This window comes from Thalassophryne amazonica, chromosome 4, assembly GCF_902500255.1.
Source record: "Thalassophryne amazonica chromosome 4, fThaAma1.1, whole genome shotgun sequence".
In the NCBI taxonomy this organism is placed as follows: domain Eukaryota; kingdom Metazoa; phylum Chordata; class Actinopteri; order Batrachoidiformes; family Batrachoididae; genus Thalassophryne; species Thalassophryne amazonica.
In genome coordinates, this window is record NC_047106.1 from 58,289,867 (window position 1) to 58,313,887 (window position 24,021).

At 42.0% G+C, this 24,021-nt stretch overlaps 1 protein-coding gene and 1 long non-coding RNA gene across 3 annotated transcripts in view; both read right to left on the bottom strand.

Moving 5' to 3' along the window:
* The window catches only part of rap1gap2a (RAP1 GTPase activating protein 2a), a 291,908-nt gene that overhangs the window by 73,106 nt on the left and 194,781 nt on the right, over nt 1–24,021 (bottom strand). For both annotated transcript variants that reach the window (XM_034167942.1, XM_034167943.1), the window contains exon 4: nt 985–1,020. In XM_034167942.1, coding sequence (XP_034023833.1) covers nt 985–1,020 — 36 coding nt within the window. The remainder of the gene's footprint in view (nt 1–984; nt 1,021–24,021) is intronic.
* On the bottom strand, nt 10,320–10,819 carry LOC117508262. The gene is made up of 2 exons (XR_004560033.1): nt 10,718–10,819; nt 10,320–10,681 (listed from the first exon to the last, which is right to left on the bottom strand). It is a non-coding gene; the product is annotated as an uncharacterized LOC117508262 (long non-coding RNA).

The window sequence follows — 24,021 nt, forward strand, 5'->3', positions numbered from 1 at the left end:
TGTTCTAATAACTTTTAGATAGCTAATATCTTTTTGCAGGCATAGCGAGTAAAGCTTAATAGTTTAAAACATTTGTAAAGCCTGAAATCATACATTTTAGCTCCTGCCGGTTACGTATTTATTTTAGAGAGCTGTCTACCAGACAGAAAGGAAAGGAAGAAGAAAAACATAATTTATTGTCACAGCCATACAGTCTTGCAGACGTGTCACAGGAGACATGCACAGCAAGGCAGTTTTGACTTATGGTTAAAATTTAAACAAATTCCGGACAGGTTATCAAAATTAATGTCACCTCTGTCGTTTTACAAAGTGAAATTATCAGCTATATGTTTTAAAGTACTGCACTAATTTTGAAGGCGGTTTGATGGTTTGAGCATTTACAGACACACATGCCAAAAGGCATTATGGGAAAATGAGCTTGCTGTCATCAGTGGATGGCCGGTTATTTATATGTAAAAACCAGCACACAAGTTACTGTAACGTGTGTGTTGGTTTTTACAAATACATCTGTATTTGTAAATATGTAATTGTTTCATTAAAAAAGGCAATTTGAAAACTGAAAATTCTGAAGGTATTCCAGTAGCCATCACTAAGGTTTGAAAAACACATTTATGTGTGTGCACAGTATATGCATTGTCCCTCTGATACCTTCCATTTGATTATCTGAGTCACAGAGCTTGAGATAGTGGGCCCAGGACCTGAACGCCACAAAAATGGATTTGCCCCTACCCTCCTGCTTGAATGGTGTGTTTTTCAGTTCCATGCAGGGCTCTGCATTAAAGTTTTATAGTGTGAGAATCTCTAACCAGTATGGTTACATGGTATCGCAAAAAGAGTATAAAAAAACTAAAAAAAAAAAAAAAAAAATCATGTTTCACTGAAAGGTGAAACAAAACAGAAATAAGAGGAAAGAGATATTGAAACATGGTATTCCAGAAAAGTGATGCTGAAATGAAGTCACAATTGGAGATTTGTATTTCATACCTGCATCTTCTCCAGCATATCGAAGAACTCTGCAGACTGAAAGAGAAACAAAGTGATAAATGAAAAAGTAAGAACAGGATCTGACTTTCAGAAGCTCAAAGTTTCAATGACGTACCAGTGGTGTTATTCCAGGCTCTGCCTCCCTGACTGCCCTTATGTTTTTCATTATTTAAAACTTGCAATAACCAAATGATTCATTTTGATGGCTTCACATCAAAAACACTGGTGTTGACAGCAGCAGCTCTGGATGGTCAGTGCACTTCGTTTTCCCTGTATCACAGGGGTGGGGCTTCAGAGATCATCCGAACAGCCTCTCACACCCACAAGAACACACACACACACACACACACACACACACACACACACACACACACACACACACACACACACACACACACACACACACACACACACACACACACACACACACTGATAAGCAGCCACTTCCTTCATAAGTCATAAACACACACATGTTCACACGTCCTCATCTCCAGGGTTTCTACCTTGTCACAAACAAGCTGTGAGGTCGATAATGGCCTCCATGTTTCACGTCTGTGTGAGTGTGTGTCTTTGTGCCCTGTGGAACTGTAACAAACATGAGCACCCACACACTCAGGTCAGGAGCTTGTGCCACATGTTGCCACATCCACCACATGAGTGAACCACCCTGTATCCTGATTGGCAAGCACCCAGGTAGACTAGAGATCTAGCCCCACCTTCTGGAAGTAGTCATCTGTCTGCCACAGCCAGGTGATAAGTGGACATCCCCTTGGCGTTTTGCAGGTGGTGGGGTCATCAGAACTGTAGTGTTGTAGCTGATGTTCCTTCACAATGTAAACAGTGTGCCTCATATGCATCTCCCAAAGTAACCTCATGTTTGACGTACTCATTCCAACATTATTCAAGGTTCTCTGAAATGACAGAGGACCAAAGACATCCAGTCGTGAGCAGTTGTAGTCCAAGTGTCACAACTAAACAGAAGACTGGAGGCACCAGGTCAGGTCGGGTCTGTAAGCATGCACTTGTGCTGCATGCCACTGCATCCTACACACTCTGGAACAGCTGTGGGTCCTGGATAGCAACCACCAAGGCAGGCAACGTGTTCATCTTTACCTCTTGAAAGTAACCATCTATCTGCCAGAGCCAGGCATATATGGGTGGATCCTTGGCCTTCTCCAGCTGCACACCTGTGTGCTGGATCATGACCAGATAAATGTACCACAGGGCCAAAATGTCACAGCTTATGTTTCCTTACAATGCAAGTGATATGCCTCTTTTGAGTCTCCTGAAGTACGAGGGTAGGCTGAAAAGTTCTAAGGCTCACTATAATGCAATTAATGCATTACTCCTTCATGGAGAGCCTTAGAACTTTTCAGCCTACCCTCGTAACTGTTCATTTGACACAAAGTCATTCTACCTGTACCCAAGGACCATCCAGAGAGAACTAGTGTCATCTAATCAATGCCTTAGGGCCTGGTCCCACTGGGTAGAGGATTAATTACACATGAATTGAGTATACAAAGTACGGGCATTCCTTGTCGTTCGCAACAAAATTGGCCAAAAATGACAAATGTCCCAGTATGAATTACGGATATATTAATTATGTACAGCGAATATATGATGAACAATCACAGATGTATAACGCATGTATTGAGGAAAGGGATCTGACGCATTGCGATTATCACGGCAGTATTACGGGTGTATTGTGAATGCAATGCAGATGCCATGCACGCGCATCTGCACTACGGTCATAAAAGAAGCGCACTCGAGCCTTTCGGCATCACTATTCACACCAACACCACAGCTCCTGGAGCAATTGCTGGACTCGGAAAAGTTGATCACAGAGTTGATGTTCATGTTGTCATGCAAGGGTTAACTGTTCATGAGTTTGGGGAGTGGGAGGGGGGAAGCCGCTCCGGATTGTGAGATGGTGTTTTTTCTTTTTTTTCTTTTTTTTTCCAAAAAGAAATTTCAGCAGAATTGCGGCTAAACAGCAACTCTTCCTTTTGTTGGCGTTAAATAAAACTCCTGAAGGAGAACCGAGATCCACGGCTGACTTCTCTGCAGCTGGGGATTTACAGTATGTTGTTGGATGGCAGCAGCTATTATGTCTTTGGGGATCTCCACAGCTGGGCTGGCACTGACTGGCAGGTAGGTATGTCGCTTTCTGCCTCATATAGTACTTTGGGTTTACGTGACTTGTTTGTTATGCATTCGCAGATTGTCCGCAAATCAGCTGCAAAGCAGACGTAATACAAACGCTTTATTCGTGGCCAATCTGTATGCATTCGCTACAACTTATTTTAGTTTGTGATGTGGACATGATAGGCATGCAATATATCCGTTTTACACAGACTGCATTCATATAGCGCTTTTCCATCTGCATCAGATGCTCAAAGTGCTTTACAATAATGCCTCACATTCACCCTGATGTGAGGGTGCTGCCATACAAGGTACTCACTACACACTGGGAGCAACTAGGGGATTAAGGACCGTGACCAAGGGCCCTTAGTAATTTTCTGGTCAGGCTGGGATTTGAACCGAGGATCTTCTGGTCTCAAGCCCAACACCTCCCCTCCTGAGTCAGCTGTAAACAGGAACCAGCCTTGGCTGGGGAAGTAACCTGTATCAGTCTGGTGTCCCGTCCAGAGAAATTCGTGGACTCTCATGCTACAAAATCATGCTTATCGGAGATAAGCGACATGACCAACTAGGCTCAGGGTTTACATATGATTTACTTACTTAGATAAATACAACTCTTACAGCTTATTCATAATAATTATTTCTACATTTGGAGAAAAAAAAATACTGCAGTGATGGCAAAAAAAAGTATTTTATTGAACCAAAGTGACAGCGTAAGATTTAAACTTTACCCACCAGGGGTTAAGTCGGTAGTATACCCTACGTAGTTTTGCACCCCAAGGTATTGTTTAGGTTAGGTTACTTCATACCACATCCAAGTAATCAGGGATACACTGCTAAGTTTTGATTTTAGCTCATATGCTGATGACACAATCTTATAAACTAGTACAATACACATTTTTAACTAGCGTCACAAACAAATCAAGCATCATCAATTCTGAGCAAACAAAACATTGATCTAAACACTGGTTACAGCACTGAAGTGCTCTGAGACATTCTGTCTGAACTGAGCTGATTGTGTGTTGTCACTGATATTGATCTTCCATGTAACACAATAATTATTTTGTAATGTTATGATGGTGTGGGGGTGGGGGTGGGGGACCTCTGGACACTGCCCCAGTCCACTGCTAAGTTGTAAATCCCCGTCAGTTGCGGATATCAGCAGATAACGGCAGATATACAGCGCATAGCTTCGATATATATTGAGTATGTAAGGCGGATGTTATCCGCAACCAAAATTTTGTGCAGCTCAAAAATCCTGGCAACAGAAAAATGTGCCTCTGTGGATAATTGCGGACGTGTGCGGGTGTCGGCCGACTCATACAAGCATGTTTCCTGGATATTGCAGATATTTGACGAATATGAGCCAATTTTGTGTGCAATCCATACGAAAATCTTCCTAAACGCCAGTGGGAACGGGCTCTTAGGTCACAGGTTAGCATAAAGGTCTCACAACCATACACTAAGACAGGAAGTCCTGGGACCTGAAGGACTTTAACCTGCATTCTCCCACAAAGATATCATCATTGCCAAACACCTCTGTCCAGTGACCTCATGACTCCACAAGTTCCTTCCAGATGTCTCTTGACATCTTAAATTGAGCTCCCGGAGACAAGAATGTTACTGTTAAAATGAATGAATGAATCTCAGTAAGTTTGAAACAATCATTACAAGCAAATATACATATAAGTCTAGAAGTCACTGATTAAATATTAAATTAATAAATGAAGAAACTGATGCAAAGGAATAGCAGTAGCTTAGGACAGAAATGAAAGTCAACTTTGTGAGGCTCTCTGATTGTGTGGCTGAGAACAGTGGAAGCCCAACACATAAAAATCAGAGACTGAGTACAGATTTCATGACGGGGTCCACAAAAGTGTCCACAACCACCAACTGTTGAATCCAAGCCTCATCTCCTGATTGGCAAACCAGCATCGCAGACCAAATGCCCCTCCCCCCGTAAAAATCAGTCCGCCCTGCCCTCACTGCGCATGCTTCATTTCGGAGCTCAGGCGCATCATTTCTGAGCGTCACCAGCGATTCACTGATTATCACGTCGTTTCTGCTTAAAACTGCACTCCAGTCATCATCTATCTCAGCGACAGATATCTGAAGCTTTTGTACAACAATCATTTCCACATAAATTCAGCGTTACGTATTTCATAATATTAGACGGCAGATTGATCAGAGTGCACAGCAGCTGCTGCTGCACCTACGTCGTTTCAGAGCGTCAGCAACGACTTGCCAATTATCGCCTCGTTTTCTGCTTAAAACTGACTTTAGAATGATTTAAGAGGTTTTACCTTGTCACCTGATGGTTAATAATCACATTATTCCCTTTGATCGCTTTGGGTGTAGAGAGTCAGTCTCAGACGTGCTGCTGTGGTCCGAAATGACGCATGTGCAGTGAAGACAAAGTGGACCAATTTTTAGGGAGGACCGTTTGGTCTGTGTCACTGGCAAACCTCTCCAGAACCCTTTCATGCACCAGTCTTGCACCAGGCTACAAGCCCACAACTAGCACTGGTAAGCCCACAACTAGCACTGGTAGACCCACAGACCACCAGTGTACATCGCACTGCCGTGTCCATCCTGACGTGAGAGGAAGAGCAGCCTCATCTTTCAGCGCAGGACCACGCTGAAGGCAAATGAACCATACTGAGCCACTCCAGCGGGAATTGAAATGCAAAAAGAGATTTGTGTCTGTGAAGAGAGTAATGTCCACTTTCCTCAAAGAAACAGGACATTGGAACCAGACTGTTCCTTGCAAGTGCAAATGCTAATGGCTGCTAGCACTGCAGCCACTAATGCTAATAAGCCAAAAGCCAGTATTGCACACATGCTGTTTCATTAAAGTTTACTGCTCCTTTCTCTTCAAAACATTTAAAGCAGGGGTGTCAAACTCATTTTCACCGAGGGCCACATCAGAATAATGGTTGCCCTCAAAAGGCCAGATGTAACTGTAAAACTGTATAAATGTAACCAAATATAATGTATAATAAATGTAACTACTCTAACATTGTTAAATAACTTTCTGTATTTATTACTTATTGAAGTTACAAATATTACATATACATTTGCATAAATGGAAAAATGTGTTTGCTTGTTGCTCTGTTAACAATAATCCTTAAAATCCCATATTTGGCAGGTTAAGAAACCCACATTACTCCACTGATCAATGATCAAACTATTCAAGTAAATAAAGAAACATTTAAATAACAATAAAAAAACATTTTTGACACCGTTGAGAGGGTCAGAATAATATAAAAATTAATAATACAACCAACCAGATGCTAAGAACATGTGTGACAGATGTAACATTTTACCAAAATAAATGGCTGAACACAGCCTTGCAGGAGTAAACATTTGTCTGCATAAACACATAAACCCGGAAACAACAAATGCATTGCTACACATAAGGTAGTATATGTAATAAACTGAAAATAACAAAATAAGGGTTGTCTCAATTCACAACTATGAGTTGAAAATGATGAGTATATACTGCCTGTCCTTGAACACACCAAGTGGATCCCCTCTCCACCATCCTCATCCATTCATCATGTTCTGAAAACAACAAACAAAACAAAATGCAAGCACAATCATTAAATTGCACTCAGTTTAACTATTTTATTCTTGGTTGAAATACATTTTATTACCATATATTTTAATTAGGTTTTTAAAAATACTTACCTGTTTTCTGGCCAGATGTCTGACACCGTTTTCCTTTGGTCAGTGTGTCAATGTCTGGTTTTAGCTCTTGTGCTGTGGCAATCCGTAAAACAGTGTGGAGGTTGTCATTAGTGATTCGTGATCTGTGCTTGGTTTTGTTTAGATTCATTATTGAAAACAGCTGTTCGCACAGATAGGTGCTCCCAAACATAGAACACGGGCAGCATGAAGTCGAAGCTGTGGCATCACACCAGGGGGCAGAAGATGGTAAAAATCCTCGATTTCAGCATCCTGGAACTTTGCTCTCAGGCCACTGTCACTTTGAAGCTCGATTAATTCCATCTGAAGGTGATGGGGCACACTGCTGACATCGTTGGTGAAAGGACTGGAAAAGATGGCAAAGCTCAAGTGCTGTGCTTTGAAGTCAGAGAAGTGCCGATCAGACTCATTCATTAACTGGCTCAGTTTGGTAGCCAGCTTGGTACATGAAAAAACACCGGGAACTGAGGCTGAAATGTTTTGACAAACAGAAAAGTGGGCAAGATTACCCTGTTCCACTTGGCACTTCCATAGGTCAAGTTTACGCTGGAAACATGTGATCATGTCCAACATCTGCGTGATCATTTGTTTGCGTCCCTGCAGCCTCTTATTCACTTGGGCAAGATGGTCAGTTATGTCACATAACATAGAAAAATCACACAGCCAGTTTGGATCAGCCAGTTGAGACACGGGTTTTCCTTTACTCTGCATGAAAACAGCAATATCTTTCCTAAGCACAAAAAATCGTTTGAGGATTTTGCTCCTACCCAGCCACCGCACGTCTTCGTGCTCCGAGCCCATCTCCTGCAAGAACAGCTGGAACTGGCGGTGATTCAGGCCACGCGCCCGAATGAAGTTCACTGTTTTCGTGACTGTTGTCATTATATTCTCCATCCCCAGCACCTTTCCACACAAAGCTTCTTGGTGGATAATGCAATGATACGTTATCAGAGGCATGTGACAGTTATTTTTTTGCATTTTCTCCTTCATTAATCCAACCAGGCTCGTTTTTTTTCTCCACTCATTACAGGTGCACCGTCTATAGTTAATCCCACCAATTTTTCCCAGGGCAATCCAATTTTACTTACGGACTTCTCCACCGCTTCATAAATATCCCGTCCCGTTGTGGTCCCATGCATGGCAGCTACATCCAAGAGCTCCTCGGTGACCCAGAGGTCTGACTTTACGCCTCTAATAAAAATAGATAGCTGTGCCATGTCCGTGTTGTCTGTGCTTTCATCAACAGCTAATGAAAAAGCTGTGTAACTGCATGACTCTTCGGCCAGCTGTGTTGACAGGTTTCCTGCTAGCTCCTTGACTCGGTCCGTGATGGTGTTTCTTGACAAACTGACATTTTTAAAAGTCAGTCTGGCCGGGGCACACCTGCTCACACATCTTCAGCATGCACTGCTTCAAAAAGGCACCCTCTGAAAAAGACTTTGAAGCGCAAGCGATTTCTTCAGCCACAGTAAAGCTAGTTTTCACTGCCACATCATTTTTGGTGGTGGCTTTTGTGAACACATTCTGTTGCGATCGCAGTTTGCCTTTTAATTCTTTTGCAATTTGTTGTTTTTCTTGAAGGCTAACTTCAGCATACTTAGCTCCGTGTTTGGTCTCAAACACAAGATTGTACTCTTTGATGACCGACACCACCTCAACACACAAGACATACCGGTTTTTCCTCCCTGAAGCACAAACATATATTCGCCTTCCCATCTTTCATGAAACTGCCTTCCATCTGCATCAATCTTTCGCTTCCTGGACATTTGGGGATAATTTGTGGCTATTTCTCAATCTGATGAATCTCACTTGTGGACACTGCGATGTAGTGGCGGGATGCTGTCACCAGAGGGCTTCTGGCCGTCACTTTGCAGGTAACATAATCGCCATGTATTGTGGGAAATGTAGTTTATGGTCAAAACACGATTTAAAGCAACGGACCTATTTTAAGACAACCTGTTTTTTACGACCAATTAAGTACTTGCGGGCCAGATAAAATGACGTGGCGGGCCACATCTGGCCCGCGGGCCTTGAGTTTGACATGTGATTTAAAGCAACTGTCTGTCATTATTTGTGCACGTTTTATTTTTATTGTGATAACAGCTGGTTCAGGTGGTCATTGTTCTGGCTTAAATACTTCACTGTTCTTCCAGCTAACATCTTGTTATTAGCATTTCCAGGTGGGCACTAGCTTCTTTTTCTGGTCTGTTACTGTTACTTGTTTCTGCCCCATATTTCTTCATCAAATTGATGAATTTATTAATAGTCTCCTTTGGAAACTTAATAGTTTACTAAAAACCAGACCTGCCCTTATCTGTGTTAATGCCACAAGCACAGATACTCAAATGCACCCGTCCACACGATACACATTCAGGAACATTATAAATCTCTAAGAAGAAAAATTAAATACATGCCTCACCAATGACTGAAATCATTTAAATGCCTGAATACTGACAGCAGTAACAACATGTATTTGTCTTCACATAGTTTCCCTGCGTAGGAGCTGGTGTTAACCAGTTAAAGTTGGTACACATACGGCTCGGGCGACTATCAGTTAAACAGCAGCTGTGACTCTCAGTGTGTTAGCGTGAGGTCTGCGTGTGTGTCTGCTGAATCATATGGCAGCTGATGGGTGGAAATTTAAAGATGATAAAGATACAGTATAGCCCTGAAAAGTAGCTTTTGCAACTGTTCTGCGTGGTTCCCATCCTGATAGTTTCACAGACACAGTAACAAACCCGCTTTGAAGGTATTTTTATGGGTCATTTACACTGACAGGGTGTTCAATCATCTGTGACCAAGCAAAGACAATATATCAAGATATCAATCTTTCTGCTGGGCTGTCAATCTGAAATACTGTAGGTCATCACATTCAACGAGCTTGAATGTCTGAAAATGACACTTTTGAATTCAATTTTCTTTTCTCCACAAATTCTGTGTATCTTCTTACCTTACTTTTCACTCTTGTCAAAACATGCTTCATATTCTTTCTGTAACTCAAGGTTTTTTTTGGGGGGGGGGGGGGGGGGCATTTTTCCTTTTTTTTTTTGCTTTTATCTTCAACAGCTGAATCTTTTATCTCCTATGGCAAGTTGTTGGATCTACCACAGACTGCAGACGGATTAGACTGGCTGCTCACTCACTGCCTGATTCCATTCATACATATATACATACGTTAAGTCATGAACAAAACCAAAACTGATAGCAGGGGTTTTATGTCACAGTGAAAAAGGCTCATTTTGACATTGTCAAGATTAAGGGCGCTTTGAAGAATTTAATTCTAGATGGACAAATTGAAAAAGTTGGGAAAATAATAAAGAGGGAGTTATCTAAGCACCACTACCAATCCCAGAGCAAATTTGGTGAGAGACAGGTAGTTAGTCTATCACAGTCATGCAAGAAGAATGTCAGGGCAAAGTGCATGAATTGGTTCCACCACACTATGGAACCACCTCGAGCCCGAGATCACAACCAAATGGTAAATGGACTGTATTTATATAGCGCTTTTCCATCTGCATCAGACGCTCAAAGCGCTTTACACATCAATGCCTCACATTCACCCCAATGCCAGGCTGCTGTCATGCAAAGTGCCCACTACACCCCGGGAGCAACTAGGGGATTAAGGACCTTGCCCAAGAGCCCTTAGTGATTTTCGAGTCAGGCTGGGATTTGAACTGTGGTCTCAAACCCAATGCTTAACCACAAGACCATCACCTCCCCTCTATCCAAAGAAACAAACCGGTCCATCTCCATCTCTTCAAAGGAGCCATCTATCTGCCACAGCCAGGTGCAATGTGGGTATCCCCTTGGCCTTTTCCAGTTGCTGAAGTCCTCAACATTGTGGCATCTGTTTTTTGGATCACACCCAGAAAAAACATGCCACATGCCCAAACTCTGAGCTAACATGTCCACACAATGCAAGTGATAGTCGTTATGTGTCTCCCTAAAGCGCCTTTCATACTGGGCCAACATAGAGTTGCGTAATGCTTTGTACCAACTACGCCGAGCTTATGCAGCACTACATGGCAATAAGCTGAGGGATGCAAAAAGGGTCGTGAAATGGACGCAAAAAAATTAAGCATGTTTTCCAAGCCCACCCCAACAAACACAGCCATTCCGTGTAGTAGATATGCAGCACAATGCAACTCTACGCAGGACCGGTGTGAAGGAGGCTTAAGTAACCATCCACTTAACACGAAATCACTTCAGCGGTACAACAAGAACCAAATCTCACAGCTATACAGCACAACAGAAAGCACCAGGACCCGAAAGACATGTACCTTGAGTTCAAGTTATTGATGTTGCACCAAATCCCAACATTATCACATACGTGTAGTTATCACAAGGCGTGACACACAACCAAGGTCAAGACCTTACCCACACCATCAGCAAAACACATTAGCAACAGTGTTAAAGAAAAACCTTTGGTTATAGGTATTAAAGGCACTGCGCTGCGGTGGTTCGAATCATATTTGTCTAATAGATTACAGTTTGTTCATGTAAATGGGGAATCTTCTTCACAGACTAAAGTTAATTATGGAGTTTCACAAGGTTCTGTGCTAGGACCAATTTTATTCACTTTATACATGCTTCCCTTAAGCAGTATTATTAGACTGTATTGCTTAAAATTTTCATTGTTACGCAGATGATACCCAGCTTTATCTATCCATGAAGCCAGAGGACACACACCAATTAGCTAAACTGCAGGATTGTCTTACAGACATAAAGACATGGATCACCTCTAATTTCCTGCTTTTAAACTCAGATAAAACTGAAGTTATTGTACTTGGCCCCACAAATCTTAGAAACATGGTGTCTAACCAGATCCTTACTCTGGATGGCATTACCCTGACCTCTAGTAATACTGTGAGAAATCTTGGAGTCATTTTTGATCAGGATATGTCATTCAAAGCGCATATTAAACATATGTAGGACTGCTTTTTTGCATTTACGCAATATCTCTAAAATCAGAAAGGTCTTGTCTCAGAGTGATGCTGAAAAACTAATTCATGCATTTATTTCCTCTAGGCTGGACTATTGTAATTCATTATTATCAGGTTGTCCTAAAAGTTCCCTAAAAAGCCTTCAGTTAATTCAAAATGCTGCAGCTAGAGTACTGACGGGGACTAGCAGGAGAGAGCATATCTCACCCATATTGGCCTCTCTTCATTGGCTTCCTGTTAATTCTAGAATAGAATTTAAAATTCTTCTTCTTACTTATAAGGTTTTGAATAATCAGGTCCCATCTTATCTTAGGGACCTCGTAGTACCATATCACCCCATTAGAGCGCTTCGCTCTCAGACTGCAGGCATCTTAGGGACCTCGTAGTACCATATCACCCCATTAGAGTGCTTCGCTCTCAGACTGCAGGCTTACTTGTAGTTCCTAGGGTTTGTAAGAGTAGAATGGGAGGCAGAGCCTTCAGCTTTCAGGCTCCTCTCCTGTGGAACCAGCTCCCAATTCAGATCAGGGAGACAGACACCCTCTCTACTTTTAAGATTAGGCTTAAAACTTTCCTTTTTGCTAAAGCTTATAGTTAGGGCTGGATCAGGTGACCCTGAACCATCCCTTAGTTATGTTGCTATAGACGTAGACTGCTGGGGGGTTCCCATGATGCACTGTTTCTTTCTCTTTTTACTCTGTATGCACCACTCTGCATTTAATCATTAGTGATCGATCTCTGCTCCCCTCCACAGCATGTCTTTTTCCCGGTTTTCTCCCTCAGCCCCAACCAGTCCCAGCAGAAGACTGCCCCTCCCTGAGCCTGGTTCTGCTGGAGGTTTCTTCCTGTTAAAAGGGAGTTTTTCCTTCCCACTGTAGCAAAGTGCTTGCTCACAGGGGGTCGTTTTGACCGTTGGGGTTTTACATAATTATTGTATGGCCTTGCCTTACAATATAAAGCGCCTTGGGGCAACTGTTTGTTGTGATTTGGCGCTATATATAAAAAAAATTGATTGATTGATAGGAAGAAACCTCAAGCAGACCCGACTCAGTGGGGTGACCATCTGCTGTGGCCACAAAACCTCTGTCCAGAGACCTCATCACTCCATAAGCTCTTCACAGGAGTTACTGCTGAGATAAGTTGGCACCTTTTTAAAAATTGTTTAATACTGTGAACTGACATGTTTACAACTTTTTAAAAATGTTAATATGAACTGACAAGTTTATACCTTTAAAAAAATTGGTCATACAGTGAACTGAGATCATTTTTCACCCTTTTTTCAAAATTTTGTTAATGCTGTGAATTGAGGTAATTTTTTTTTTTTTTTTTTTACATTTTTTTTGTTAATATTGTGAATTAAATTTATCTAAATATTGTAATTACACAAAATCAACCTGGTGTTTAACAACAATAATGTAACCAGTAAAGTGACAGATGGAGGACACAATTCAAAACGAATATGAACATAATTTAAAAGCTGTCAACTGAAGGTGTTTTATTCAAGTAAACTCACAAAATGCTTCCAGTTCTGAACACCACATTAACCATGAAAGTGCTGATAATAACATTATCTGGCTGTTTTTGAGAGTCAGGCTCACCTTACTGACAGATGTTTAGATAGTAAAACAGCGCTGTCCTTGGAGTTTAAGTCTTCCTCTCATTTTTTTCGTTCCTTCTCTCTTTGTAAACTACTTTGCTCACCTTTACCTTTTACTGCTGTCGTCTAAACCATAAACAGGAAATTCGAGTCAGGCAGCAAAGTACGCCATTTAAAAAAAAACAAAAAAACGGGCCATTCCACTGACTCCAAGTACAGTGGGGCCCAGACCTGTTAGCGGCGTCACACAGCGGGAGTCATGTGATGTATTACATCACAGAGAGCAACAGCTGCCATAATGTTCCAACATAGATACACAACCATCAGAATGGGATTTTTAATAAAGGTGAAGAACTTTCAGGAAATCATGTTTTCTCTCCCAACTTGGTTACACAAAACCAATACCTGACTTCAGTTTCAACTACTAAAGCCAACAACCTTCACATTGTTCCTGTGAATTTACATGCACAACATCAAAAAATGTAAAGCACTGAGCAAAACTGTGTAGAATTATTTTTACCTTACTGTAACATTTACATATATTTGGAGAGTCATTAAGCATCCCCAAAGTCTCACAATTCTATGTCCAAAATTCTCCTGCTATAAGCAAATATTTACACCTTAATCAACTCATTTTAGACTGTGACATATCTATGGCCTTGTCCCTGAAACAGAACTTTCCCCACATGATCTTTTTCTTTGTTGTTTTCCAAAAATGTTCCAGAAATGGCATGTTTCAACAAGTATCTCTCTCCACATGAAATCGCTGAAACCATCTGAAAACACTGTAGTACATATGCCAGACCTGTATGTGGTTCTATAATGTTTCCACAAAAAATGGAGAAGAAGCCGTGACGCATGCGCATAACCGGTGTGAGGAGCTAATCAACATAGCAGCAGAAGCTAAGACTTGACAAAACGGCGCAGAGTAAATATGGAGGCTTTTAATCTGACCTGTCACATCCTTTCAGCCAGATTCATCATCACAACCTGCCGAAAACTGTTAACCACATAAGACGCCCTTGTTTTGGAAGAGGATGTCTGTAAATGCTTTAATTCCTTATCATGGAAATTTCTTGTGCATAAACACAGTGTGTTTGCCTACTCCGGGTGTATTTCTCAGCTTGAGCCGGAGGAAGCCACCGCTTTGTCCCGCCAACAACAAGAAAAAAATAACTTATTTTAAAAGCTGAAAGCTTTTTCTGCAATTATTTTATCCGTGTCACAATGGTCCCTTTATTCACACCAGCATTCACCACAGCCATTCTTCGTCTCTTCAACATTCTGCTTTAGATGAACATAAATCTCATTATGGATGCACCAAGACAGAAAAACATACCCTGTTAATAAAAACAGCATGTCATTGATTCTGAGTGGCTGAGGTTAGAGAGGTGGGGCTATGACATCATTGTTTCAGAAAAGTTCCATATTGCTTGTCCGCACAAAGATGCAAATCTGGCGTTTTCAGATTTATCCAATCTGGAACCCATTTCCAAAGAGCGTCATGCTGTCCGGCTGGATGCCGGGCACTGCGCTGCTGGATGCCACGTCAAATGGATTATGTCGTAGTGGATATCACATTCACCCTCAGTATTTGGCTGTTGTCTCCATCTGACACTGCTCCCAGGATCACATGGATTTTATCACAGTCTGCAGTCTGGCTGTGCGCCGAACAGTGGAAGCTGCATCTGGAGCCATTCCAAAAATGCTTATTTATTCTATTCATACTGTAATGACTCAGTAATGCAGTTGCAATGTTATTCCATCATATGAGTTAGATTTTGTAACTGTCATATGATGTGTATTACAGCTATGATAGACCGTTCAGATGTGCGCTGCCCCGCGGCTCTGTGATGCCCTGACTCACAGCGTGTCTGAATGGGGTGTTACAGCCATGATAACATACAACTCCAATTCCAATAAAGTTGGGACGTTGTGTGAAATGTAAATAAAAACAGAAAACAATGATTTGCAAATCCTCTTTAACCTATATTCAATTGAATACACCACAGAGACAAAATATTTAATATTCAAACTGATAAACTTTGTTTTTGTGCAAATATTTGCTCATTTTGAAATGGATGCCTGCAACACGTTTCAAAAAAGCTGGGACAGGAGCAACAAAAGACTGTGAAAGTTGATGAATGCTCAAAGAACACCTGTTTGGAACATTCCACAGGTGAATATCAGACTCAGACTCACTTTTATTGTCACTCGACCCTTACAGGCAGAACGAAATGCAGTTTCTCCAGGTCTTGGTGTAGTTAACTGGGACATTTTTTTAACCTAACCTATTGTATAAACTTTTGCAATATAAATTTTGCAATGTACAATATGCGCACCCCTGTGGCCATGGAATATATATACAAGGCACAGGGTCAGCAGCAGCAGCGTTAGAGTATTAAGAAGGTGACAATGTGCATGTAGTGCAATGTTCACAGTTTGATGGTGGAAGTTGAACTGTTCAGTCTGACACCATTCGGGTAGAAGCTGTTTTTCAGTCTGGACGTTTTTGCCTGGATGCTGCACAGCCTCCTTCCAGAGGGAAGGGGTGTGAACAGACTGTGCGCAGGGTGGGTGGAGTCTTGGAGGATGTAGATGTCCCCAATGGGTGGTAAGCTGCATCTGATGGTCCTCTGTCCTTCACCACTCGCTGCAGCGTTTTTCTTCTCTGCCACCGTGCAGCCACCATACCACACAGGGAGGCAGCAGGACAGGACACTCTCCACTGCACAGCTGTGGAAGGCCCTGACGACCTCGGTGTTCAGTTAAAGTGAACTCAGAATATGTTAATTGGAAAGAGGCGAGTGTCATGACTGGGTATAAAAGGAGCATCCCCAAAAGGCTCAGCCATTCACAAGCAAAGATGGGGAGAGGATCACCACTTTCTGAACAACTGTGTGAAAAAAATAGTCCCAACAGTTTAAGAACAATGTGTCTCAATGTTCAATTGCAAGGAATTTAGGGATTCCATCATCTACAGTCCATAATGTAATCAGAAGATTCAGAGAATCTGGAGAACTTTCTACATGTAAGCAACAAGGCCGGAAAACAACATTGAATGCCCGTGACCTTCAATCATTCAGGTGTCACTGCATTAAAAACCGACATTGTGTAAAGGATCTTACCGCGTGGGCTCAGGAACACTTCAGAAAACCATTGTTAGTTAACACAGTTCATCGCTACATCTGCAAGTGCAAGTTAAAACTCTACCATGCAAAGCGAAAGCCATACATCAACAACATCCAGAAATGCCACCACCTTCTATGGGCCTGAGCTCATTTGAAACGGACAGATGCAAAGTGGAAAAGTGTGCTGTGGTCTGATGAGTCCACATTTCAAATTGTTTTTGGAAATCAAGGATGACGTGTCCTCCAGACAAAAGAGGAAAAAGACCATCCAGATTGTTACCAGCACAAAGTTCAACAGCCAGCATCTGTGATGGCATGGGGGTGTGTTAGTGCCCATGGCATGGGCAACTTACACATCTGTGATGGCACCATCAATGTTGAAAGGTACATCCAAGTTTTGGAGCAACACATGCTGCCATCCAAGCAATGTCTTTTTCAGGGACGTCCCTGCTTATTTCAGCAAGACAATGCATCATCACATTGATGATGCATTGTCTGAACGTGTTACAACATTCTGAACGTGTTACAACAGCGTGGCTTCGTAGTAAAATAAGAGTGCGGGTACTAGACTTACCTGCCTGCAGTCTAGACCTGTCGCCCATTGAAAATGTGTGGCGTGGCACATTATGAAGCGCAAAATACGACGTCGTACATCAAGCAAGAATGGGAAAGAATTCCACCTACAAAGCTTCAACAATTAGTGTCCTCAGTTCCCAAATGCTTTTTCAGTGTTGTTAGAAGGAAAGGTGATGTAACACAGTGGTAAACATACCCCTGTCCCAACTTTTTTGAAACGTGCTGCAGGCATCCATTTCAAAATGAGCAAATATTTGCACAAAAACAAAGTTTATCAGTTTGAACATTAAATATCTTGTCTTTGTGGTGTATTGAATTGAATATAGGTTGAAGAGGATTTCCAAATCATTGTATTCTGTTTTATTGACATTTTACGTAATGTCCCAATTTCACTGGAATTGGGGTTGTAATATTACAGCTACATCTTCTAACTTATAAGATGGACTGTCACATAATGCACATTACAGCTGTGACAGGCTGTTCAGATGCACGCGCTGCTCTGTGATGCACTGACTCAGTGTAGTGCGTCTGAAAGCAGTGTTACAGCCATGATAACATAATATGATAGATACATCTTCTAACTCATAAGATGGACTGAAATGCATAAGATGGGCCACTGAAACGCACTGACTCACTGTGCGAGGCAGCATATCTGCATGTGGTCTTGTAGCTGTGATGACCATACTATTACAGATACATTAGTTAACCCATGAGAGGGACTGATCTGTAATAATTATTTTTGATGTAACACCCCGTCCAGATATGCATGCTGCCCCACGGCTCTGAGATGCTTTGACTCACAGCAACACACATCGTTTTCGGTATGATTGCGCAATGGATGTGTGCCACAGGCGTTGCACATTACAATATATCCTTTGCGCACCCCGAACGGGATGGACTGGTGGTGCTGTCCAGGGCATGCCTGCAGGATTTGATGTGCCTGACAATGGCAAATGTCTACTGAGCACAATCAGACTGTTCCAAATGCTGTTTTGCTGTGAAAATATTTAGAACTCAGAATGCAGTTGGAGGCCACCTCGAGTGCCGTTCGATATTTTTCCACCCCAAATGCACCCCGAATGTAGAGAGCATGTGCTCTACATTCGGGTTGGCCGCACGACTGTGCCTGACTGAAGTGTACTCAGAATGCTGTCTGAGGTTTTCGATTGCACCTCGACTTTGTCCGAATGGAGGTAGAATTTTCATTCAGACGGCATTTGGGCTCATTCGGCCTGTTGTGTGACGGGAATATAAAGTCAATAATGGAGCGGTATGAAATCAGATGAAATCATCAATATTCCATTCAAGGGATCCAAGGAGCTATCCCCAGAAATTTAGAAAATGACACTGCTGTACCTCTCAGAAGGATGCAGCAATGCATCTGGACTAATTAATCCAGTTAATGTTTGTGCATATCACAGAGGACCAACTAGTGTAGGTAGTGTATCACATAACCACTTTAAAATGCACAGCTCCATTAGAGTGACACCTGTTTGATTCAAATTCAGAAAATTGAGATGTCAGTGCTGTTCCCTGGTGACATTCACACTGTCTTTGAATGAGTACTCACAAAGCTGGAATGCAGGATGGATGACGTCTTGGGCATAAAAAAAAAAAGACATGAGGGGGTGCTGGAGGTGGCAGAATTTGAAGATACTGCACTTGTCATGGGGAGTGACAATGCTGTATGGGACGAGGAGTGAACATATTCAAGGTACAGCTCAGGTAAAATGGCGGTCTGGACACGTACAGGCGAGGGTTGAGGGGTATATCACAAGAACGATGCAACAGGTGGAGCAATGGAGGACATGCAGATGGTTGATGTAACTGAAGAAAATGTAGATGACAGAGTGAGAAAGAAATGGATGAAGTGGCAACTCCTTATGGGAGCAGCTGAAAGAGGAAGACAGTCTCCTGCAAAACAAGGCACTATTTTGTCATGCTGAGGAAAAAATATCTTCTGTCTCATCACTGATATATTCATGTCTCTTGGGGGCTTGGCCTGTGTAGCTGAAAGACATGGGAAGAGCTTATAAGGTCGCTGGACTGAGGTGTTTGGCCATGTTGATATTTTTGCAAGAGAACAGGGCCCGTTTCCACGAAGCATTTCATAGTCCTCTCAGAGAGCTCCTAACTTAGCCTAAAAATTCCTGGCAAGGAATCGTAGCCTAAAATTAATTCAGGAAGTGTCTGAGAGCAACTCTGAACAAGGAGTGGACAGAAACTTATCTTGAGTACTAGCAAAGGGTTGACCCCTTTGCTAGGTATGAAGCAGTCCTATAAGAGCTGTGACGGGTTGTCACAAAAAGGGAAAGAAAAAAAAAAAGCTCTCCCCAGTCCTACTTATAAATGGACAAAAATTAACAATCAATCAATCAATTTTTTTATATAGCGCCAAATCACAACAAACAGTTGCCCCAAGGCGCTTTATATTGTAAGGCAAGGCCATACAATAATTATGTAAAACCCCAACGGTCAAAACGACCCCCTGTGAGCAAGCACTTGGCTACAGTGGGAAGGAAAAACTCCCTTTTAACAGGAAGAAACCTCCAGCAGAAGCAGGCTCAGGGAGGGGCAGTCTTCTGCTGGGACTGGTTGGGGCTGAGGGAGAGAACCAGGAAAAAGACATGCTGTGGAGGGGAGCAGAGATCGATCACTAATGATTAAATGCAGAGTGGTGCATACAGAGCAAAAAGAGAAAGAAAGTGCATCATGGGAACCCCCCAGCAGTCTACGTCTATAGCAGCATAACTAAGTGATGGTTCAGGGTCACCTGATCCAGCCCTAACTATAAGCTTTAGCAAAAAGGAAAGTTTTAAGCCTAATCTTAAAAGTAGAGAGGGTGTCTGTGTCCCTGATCTGAATTGGGAGCTGGTTCCACAGGAGAGGAGCCTGAAAGCTGAAGGCTCTGCCTCCCATTCTACTCTTACAAACCCTAGGAACTACAAGTAAGCCTGCAGTCTGAGAGCGAAGCGCTCTATTGGGGTGATATGGTACTACGAGGTCCCTAAGATAAGATGGGACCTGATTATTCAAAACCTTATAAGTAAGAAGAAGAATTTTAAATTCTATTCTAGAATTAACAGGAAGCCAATGAAGAGAGGCCAATATGGGTGAGATATGCTCTCTCCTAGTCCCCGTCAGTACTCTAGCTGCAGCATTTTGAATTAACTGAAGGCTTTTTAGGGAACTTTTAGGACAACCTGATAATAATGAATTACAATAGTCCAGCCTAGAGGAAATAAATGCATGAATTAGTTTTTCAGCATCACTCTGAGACAAGACCTTTCTGATTTTAGAGATATTGCGTGAATGCAAAAAAGCAGTCCTACATATTTGTTTAATATGCGCTTTGAATGACATATCCTGATCAAAATGACTCCAAGATTTCTCACAGTATTACTAGAGGTCAGGGTAATGCCATCCAGAGTAAGGATCTGGTTAGACATCATGTTTCTAAGATTTGTGGGGCCAAGTACAATAACTTCAGTTTTATCTGAGTTTAAAAGCAGGAAATTAGAGGTCATCCATGTCTTTATGTCTGTAAGACAATCCTGCAGTTTAGCTAATTGGTGTGTGTCCTCTGGCTTCATGGATAGATAAAGCTGGGTATCATCTGCGTAACAATGAAAATTTAAGCAATACCGTCTAATAATACTGCCTAAGGGAAGCATGTATAAAGTGAATAAAATTGGTCCTAGCACAGAACCTTGTGGAACTCCATAATTAACTTTAGTCTGTGAAGAAGATTCCCCATTTACATGAACAAATTGTAATCTATTAGACAAATATGATTCAAACCACCGCAGCGCAGTGCCTTTAATACCTATGGCATGTTCTAATCTCTGTAATAAAATTTTATGGTCAACAGTATCAAAAGCAGCACTGAGGTCTAACAGAACAAGCACAGAGATGAGTCCACTGTCCGAGGCCATAAGAAGATCATTTGTAACCTTCACTAATGCTGTTTCTGTACTATGATGAATTCTAAAACCTGACTGAAACTCTTCAAATAGACCATTCCTCTGCAGATGATCAGTTAGCTGTTTTACAACTACCCTTTCAAGAATTTTTGAGAGAAAAGGAAGGTTGGAGATTGGCCTATAATTAGCTAAGATAGCTGGGTCAAGTGATGGCTTTTTAAGTAATGGTTTAATTACTGCCACCTTAAAAGCCTGTGGTACATAGCCAACTAACAAAGATAGATTGATCATATTTAAGATCGAAGCATTAAATAATGGTAGGGCTTCCTTGAGCAGCCTGGTAGGAATGGGGTCTAATAAACATGTTGATGGTATGGATGAAGTAACTAATGAAAATAACTCAGAACAATCGGAGAGAAAGAGTCTAACCAAATACCGGCATCACTGAAAGCAGCCAAAGATAACGATACGTCTTTGGGATGGTTATGAGTAATTTTTTCTCTAATAGTTAAAATTGTTAGCAAAGAAAGTCATGAAGTCATTACTAGTTAAAGTTAATGGAATACTCAGCTCAATAGAGCTCTGACTCTGTCAGCCTGGCTACAGTGCTGAAAAGAAACCTGGGGTTGTTCTTATTTTCTTCAATTAGTGATGAGTAGAAAGATGTCCTAGCTTTACGGAGGGCTTTTTTATAGAGCAACAGACTCTTTTTCCAGGCTAAGTGAAGATCTTCTAAATTAGTGAGACGCCATTTCCTCTCCAACTTACGGGTTATCTGCTTTAAGCTACGAGTTTGTGAGTTATACCACGGAGTCAGGCACTTCTGATTTAAAGCTCTCTTTTTTAGAGGAGCTACAGCATCCAAAGTTGTCTTCAATGAGGATGTAAAACTATTGACGAGATACTCTATCTCACTTACAGAGTTTAGGTAGCTACTCTGCACTGTGTTGGTATATGGCATTAGAGAACATAAAGAAGGAATCATATCCTTAAACCTAGTTACAGCGCTTTCTGAAAGACTTCTAGTGTAATGAAACTTATTCCCCACTGCTGGGTAGTCCATCAGAGTAAATGTAAATGTTATTAAGAAATGATCAGACAGAAGGGAGTTTTCAGGGAATACTGTTAAGTCTTCTATTTCCATACCATAAGTCAGAACAAGATCTAAGATATGATTAAAGTGGTGGGTGGACTCATTTACTTTTTGAGCAAAGCCAATAGAGTCTAATAATAGATTAAATGCAGTGTTGAGGCTGTCATTCTCAGCATCTGTGTGGATGTTAAAATCGCCCACTATAATTATCTTATCTGAGCTAAGCACTAAGTCAGACAAAAGGTCTGAAAATTCACAGAGAAACTCACAGTAACGACCAGGTGGACGATAGATAATAAATAAAACTGGTTTTTGGGACTTCCAATTTGGATGGACAAGACTAAGAGTCAAGCTTTCAAATGAATTAAAGCTCTGTCTGGGTTTTTGATTAATTAATAAGCTGGAATGGAAGATTGCTGCTAATCCTCTGCCCCGGCCCGTGCTACGAGCATTCTGACAGTTAGTGTGACTCGGGGGTGTTGACTCATTTAAACTAACATATTCATCCTGCTGTAACCAGGTTTCTGTAAGGCAGAATAAATCAATATGTTGATCAATTATTATATCATTTACCAACAGGGACTTAGAAGAGAGAGACCTAATGTTTAATAGACCACATTTAACTGTTTTAGTCTGTGGTGCAGTTGAAGGTGCTATATTTTTTCTTTTTGAATTTTTATGCTTAAATAGATTTTTGCTGGTTATTGGTAGTCTGGGAGCAGGCACCGTCTCTACGGGGATGGGGTAATGAGGGGATGGCAGGGGGAGAGAAGCTGCAGAGAGGTGTGTAAGACTACAACTCTGCTTCCTGGTCCCAACCCTGGATAGTCACGGTTTGGAGGATTTAAGAAAATTGGCCAGATTTCTAGAAATGAGAGCTGCTCCATCCAAAGTGGGATGGATGCCGTCTCTCCTAACAAGACCAGGTTTTCCCCAGAAGCTTTGCCAATTATCTATGAAGCCCACCTCATTTTTTGGACACCACTCAGACAGCCAGCAATTCAAGGAGAACATGCGGCTAAACATGTCACTCCCGGTCTGACTGGGGAGGGGCCCAGAGAAAACTACAGAGTCCGACATTGTTTTTGCAAAGTTACACACCGATTTAATGTTAATTTTAGTGACCTCCGATTGGCGTAACCGGGTGTCATTACTGCCGACGTGAATTACAATCTTACCAAATTTACGCTTAGCCTTAGCCAGCAGTTTCAAATTTCCTTCAATGTCGCCTGCTCTGGCCCCCGGAAGACAATTGACTATGGTTGCTGGTGTCGCTAACTTCACATTTCGCAAAACAGAGTCGCCAATAACCAGAGTTTGATCCTCGGCGGGTGTGTCGTCGAGTGGGGAAAAACGGTTAGAGATATGAACGGGTTGGCGGTGTACACGGGGCTTCTGTTTAGGGCTACGCTTCCTCCTCACAGTCACCCAGTCAGCCTGCTTTCCCGGCTGCTCTGGATCTGCCAGGGGGGAACTAACGGCGGCTAAGCTACCTTGGTCTGCACCGACTACAGGGGCCTGGCTAGCTGTAGAATTTTCCACGGTGCGGAGCCGAGTCTCCAATTCGCCCAGCCTGGCCTCCAAAGCTACGAATAAGCTACACTTATTACAAGTACCGTTACTGCTAAAGGAGGCCGAGGAATAACTAAACATTTCACACCCAGAGCAGAAAAGTGCGGGAGAGACAGGAGAAGCCGCCATGCTAAATCGGCTAAGAGCTAGTAGCTATGCTAAGCTAGCAGATTCCTAAAAACACGCAAAGTGAATAATGTGTAAATAATTTAGAGGTGATTCAGCAGAAGGAGTGCTTTAGTTAAGGCACGTAAAGATTACACTGGGAAACAAATCGTAATCTAGATAACTAGATCAATCTAACTGCGCAGATTAAACAGCTAACAGATACAGAAAAACACCGCTGTGCTCC